Here is a 5,434-nt window from a genome sequence, read left to right as displayed (position 1 = left end):
CAATGTCGACGATCTCGTCCTTCTCAAGGTATCCCCTTGGAACGGAGTTGTTCGTTTCGGAAAGAAAGGAAAACTAGCTCCTCGTTTCGTAGGCCCATTCAAGATTCTTGAGCGAGTCGGAAAAGTAGCCTACCGACTCGAACTACCGGAATAACTCACCGGTGTTCATCCAACCTTTCATGTTTCAAATCTCAAGAAGTGCTTAGCCGAAGGTAGTCTCCATATACCTCTCGACGAAGTACAAGTCAATGAATCAATGATTATGGTTGAACGACCCGTTGAAATCATGGACCGCAATGAAAAGAATACCAAGCGAAGTCGCATTAAGTTAGTTAAAGTTCGATGGGAATCACGGCGTGGCGCGGGGTTTAAATGGGAACGAAAAGACTCGATGAAGGAGAAATATCCATATTTATTTACATAATCTTAATTTCGGGACGAAATTTTCTAAAGTAGGGGATAATGTGACATTTGTCTATTTCGGGTTATTTTATACTTGTATTCTTAATGTAAACCCGACCCGTTTTGTATCCCGAACCTTTCGATATTATCAAAATGATGAACTGTATGTTAAATATTTGTTTTATAGTTGTTGGATAAAAAAAACACCCTTTTCGGTTCTTAAAATTCTCCGAAAACGCTCAAAACGAACTGCAGGGACTAAAACTACCAAAATGGAGACTTGAAAGACCCATTTGTAGTTTTTGCTTCTTGGGTCTATAACCAACCCATTTTCATGAAACACCCTTTATGAAAGACCCATTCAACTTACTCTATATATACACACCCATCTTCTTCATTTGTGCTTGCTCAATTCTTCATTTCTCTCTCAAATTCTTGAATTCTAAGGTTGTTCTTCATGAGCTAATCTTTCATTTTAACTAACTTCTCAACACTTAAAGCTTGATGTTACAACATATATATAATATACACTCCTTGTTTACCTTCGGTCTTCCAGTTCTCCGGTCTCGGCCGGTTGAAATGTCGGGCTAGTAAGGCAAGGTTACATGGAGGACTTTGTAGTCCTTGTTTATATATTTAACAAATATAACCATATAACTTGTTATACTTGCTTAACTTCTACATATTTTAGTTTATTGTTCATATTTGTCAAGTTCCATGGTATTGGGTATGTGGTGACTAGCCTCGGTTTCATCCCGAGTTGAGAACCGAACCTTTGTTTAAAAGCATTATTGTTAACTTTTTGAATGTAAAACTTGAGTATTATTATTTATAAGTTATTTTACAAGCTCCATGGTAATTGGGTATGTGGTAACCATCCTCGGTCTTATTCCGAGTCAAGGACCGAACCAAAAACCGAACTTTTGTTTAAAAGCTTTATTGTTAACTTTTTGAATATAAAACTTGAGTATTATTATTTATAAGTTATTTTACAAGTTCCATGGTAATTGTGTATGTGGTAACCATCCTTGGTCTTATTCCGAGTCAAGGACCGAACCAAAAACCGAACTAAACCGAGTTCACTCGTTTAAGACACACAAGTGTGTTTTTAGCCACCAAAACTCATATTTTTCTTCAAGATTATATTTTAAATCAATTTTAGTTAGTTTCTAAACATACTTGGCATGTCGGTAACCAACTTGATCTTATAACAAGTTCGAACTGATAAGGTCATATACTCGCTTAACGAACGTTAAGGTTCTTCACAATAGAACTACATACTTGGTTAAGTCTATTTTGATTTTATTGAGTTATCTCATAACATTTATTATTTTGGGAAGTTAACTGTGAGCTTGGTCAATTATCAAGTCTCGAACCGACAAACCCGAACACTCGTTTAAACCTCGTTTTGGGTATTCTTATAACCAAGGGTTTTGAAATATCGCATTTTAACCCACATTATTACTTAACATAGGTTGAGTAAAAAAAGAAAAAAACTAATGAATAGAATACCGAGACCCGGTTTCGAGTAAACTTATTTTACAAAACTCGTTTTTTTTAATTTCTCAAATATTTACATTTTAAATCCTAAACTTTATTTATTTACTTTATTTGTCGTGTATTTTATTTTAAACCCTTCCAAGACTACCTACTAACACAAGACCCGTTTAATATAGGTCTTGCTCGTTAAACCGATCTCTCCGATTATTCACGACACTATCTTTCAAGTTACTTGTTAATGTGAGTACTTTTTCATCCCCCGTTTTCCATCTTTCGTTTTGGGGGTGGCATTGCATACTTATTCAAATTCAAATGATTTATACTTGAGTCTTAAACCACAACACGTATTGTATATGTTTACTTAAATAAATGCTCGATTTGGTGTTATATGCTTTACATTTTTATGTGTAAATTCTTGAATGCTAAGGCGGGTAGCCTCTTGAATGCTAAGGCGGGTAGCCTCATCAAAGTATGATCATACATTAATTCCTAGTATATATGGTATCCCCATATAGAAAGGTGTCGTCAATGTATTCTTATTGACGATTTCATTATTGTCGTCAATGTATTCTTATTGACGGTTTTATTATCTAAATTGTTGCTATTATTTATTGTTTTCATATACTAGTTGTGGATTTCATACTATATACTTATTGTCCAAAACTATGAAAATTGTTCACCAACCTTCGTGTTGACAAACTCTATTTTATGCAATGTTACAGGTTTGATGTTAGCTTGATTGGATTACTTGAAGAAACTTATTATCTTGGCTTTAGGATATTAGAAAATAAAAGAACAAGTTATTTGTTTATCTATCTATTTGGCATTTTGTATGAACAATTTTTGTCTTATTTATGATGATATGGATTTAAATGAGTTGTTTAAATATTGTAACTTTATAGTGTCATTGTGCAATGAGCAATCATGTCGCGCCTCGATGTTTCCGCCTTCGTTGGTCGGGGTGTGACAGAAGAGAAGGAAGATTCACGTGTTATTTATGTTATTGTTATGACTTATGTTCTTTTGTTTTAAAACAAGTACTATGTTTTGTAAGAATGTATGATTTTTATATTTCCACAAAAAGTTTTAGTTAACTCTGATATTTAGAACTGTGTTTATGAGTAAATCTAACACCAATGTAGGGCACCGGAAACGAGGCCTTACAACAGGATGGAGGTTGTGGGTGGAAAGCATCCTTAGATCGGCTAGAGCTTCGGTACTCGTCAACGGTTCACCAACGTGGGAATTTCAATGCCAACGGGGTGTTTGACAAGGTGACCCTCTCTCGCCTCTTTTATTTATTGTGGCTTTGGAATATCTCACGTTTATTATTAATCGAGCGGTGACGAAGAATCTCTTTCAACCAATTGAGATACCAAAATGGCGTGCCTAGTTCATCCCATTTGTTGTTTGCGGATGGCGAGGTGTTAATGAGTATTATTAAGTTTGTATTCCTATTGTATCAATAATAATTCTCGTTCACTCTCCCACCATTGTATCAACGTCTCGTTCGTCTTGAAGAACTCTAAACCCTAAACCATCAATAATGATGAATGCAACGACTTCTCCAGCGGCTGATCAACCACCATCAACTGCACCCACCGGCCTTTTCACTGCTTTCATCAAAAGTGTAGCCATTGTTGTTTCTGTTCATCTTCAAACCCTTGCATCCCAAGGTATGATTCAAAGTCTTGGTAGCAGCAATATGATCAAGAAAGCCGTAGACTTTGTCAAGATTATCAAGAAAGTATGGGATGACGATCCAAGAAGGGGTACCCACTGCTTTAAAGTCGCGTTAGCGATCGCCTTCGTCTCATCGGTTTACTACGTACGGCCGCTATACAACGGTGGAATCGGTGATGCCGCAATCATCACGACTTTGGTTGTTATTTCTGTTTCCGAGTACACCACAGGTGAGTTAATAAATTACATTTTATGTTCGATCATTCAATTTTATTTTCTTGATTGTGTGTGTGCGCGTGTATATATATATATTTGACACAATACTTAGGCTTGTTTTTATTTAATTATTTTCAGATTGAAGTGTTTGCTAATTAATTGAATTTCACAGGAAGAACTCTAAGTAAGTGTATAAACAACGCATACGCGACCACAGTAGGTTGTGCGTTAGGAGTCGGAGCCGAATCTCTTGGTGGCCTGGTCGGACCGACCATTAAACCCATGCTTCTTGCTTCTCTTGTTGTTTTAGTCGGTAAACTCATCCCTCCATCTCTTCATCTGTTAAACTAGTTTTAACTTGTATTTTTGAAGATTGGTGAACTGTCTCGAGAATGTGCCTATCATATTGAAGCTCTAAGTGGATATCTTGATGAAAAAGTATGTTATTTTATACATCTCTAGTATAATTAAAACAAAACGTACATACAAACTAGCAAAATCTAATTATTTTGTTACATATATATAGGTACCCTCAGCTTTCCAGATAACAGTTCAAGAGTCATGCATGAAAATGAGCTCGGAAGTAGGAAAAGCTTTAAAAGATTTAGGAAATTCGTTGAGTTTAATGGAGCGTTCTTGTGCTTCAGTTGTTCATATGAAAATTTGCAAAATGGTAGCAGACAACCTCAATATGACATTAAAAGCTTCACTAATAGGACAGCAGGACGACATCCTAAAAGCGATATCGGTGATTGCAGCAACTTCAATACTGGTTGACATCATAAAATGTGTTGACAAAATATCAAAGGCCATCCAAGGACTTTCTAAAGAAGCCGGCTTCAAGAACCCGTAACCGGATGTGTAGGCAAGCCAAGAGTTAAACCAAATGTTGTATAGATAGTCATTCTTTGATTGATTGATTTTAGACAAAACAACAAAAGACGTCATTTATGTTTGAACGTTTTTTCAGTGGACGTCCTTTAGCGAAATAAATGGCAGAAAACATACTCGATGTTTCAAATCCCTTTCACGTTAAGTCCTTTAGCACTAACCTCGTTAGTTTTTCTCGTTAAATCTGAACATGTACAAGGCACATGAGGGTATTATTGTAAGTAACTTTACACCATGATTTAATAATAAGAAATAAACAAAATAAATATATTTAAAAACAAATACTCACTCTCTCTCTCTCTCTCTCACTTCATCTTCCCTTCATCTCCATCTTCCTTTCATCTTCATCTCTCTAACACCCACCAACCACCACCTGCCACCGCCACCACTCTTCACCTGCCACCAATTTCCACCAACAAAAAAAACCCAAGTGTGCTTAACAAAAAAAACCCAGCAACAGATCCTCAACAGATCTCCGTGAGATGACTATCCGCAACAGCTCGACAAAATCGTTCGAGTCGACGACCACTACCGCTTCGGCCCATTTCTCGCCCTCCTGCACCATCGAAACCGCTTACCGATCCAAACAAGGTAACCGCCACTCCTTCGAAACCCTAGTTTACTTCATCACCAATCTCAACACCGAGCACCACGATTACATCCACGGCCGTCTCTCTTCCACCATTACTTTCCTCGACCGTAAGCCCCTCATCAAGTACCTCCACCGCCGTCTCTCTTCCAC

At 36.9% G+C, this 5,434-nt stretch overlaps 1 protein-coding gene across 1 annotated transcript; it reads left to right on the top strand.

Annotated features, from left to right (window-relative positions):
• Positions 1 to 3,448: 3,448 nt before the first annotated feature.
• LOC143622130 (aluminum-activated malate transporter 8-like) lies at positions 3,449 to 4,654 on the top strand. Its single transcript, XM_077093366.1, has 4 exons — positions 3,449 to 3,815; positions 3,974 to 4,062; positions 4,174 to 4,239; positions 4,328 to 4,654. The coding sequence occupies exons 1-4, from the start codon at positions 3,449 to 3,451 to the stop codon at positions 4,652 to 4,654; spliced, it is 849 nt and encodes a 282-aa protein (XP_076949481.1).
• The last annotated feature ends 780 nt before the right edge of the window (positions 4,655 to 5,434 follow it).

The sequence above is a fragment of the Bidens hawaiensis genome, unplaced genomic scaffold, assembly GCF_021521415.1.
Source record: "Bidens hawaiensis isolate Kalapana, Puna unplaced genomic scaffold, B.hawaiensis_p1.1 tig00003022_1, whole genome shotgun sequence".
Classification (NCBI taxonomy): domain Eukaryota; kingdom Viridiplantae; phylum Streptophyta; class Magnoliopsida; order Asterales; family Asteraceae; genus Bidens; species Bidens hawaiensis.
Note: the sequence above shows the minus strand (reverse complement) of the source record. Positions and strands in the feature narration are given on the sequence as shown.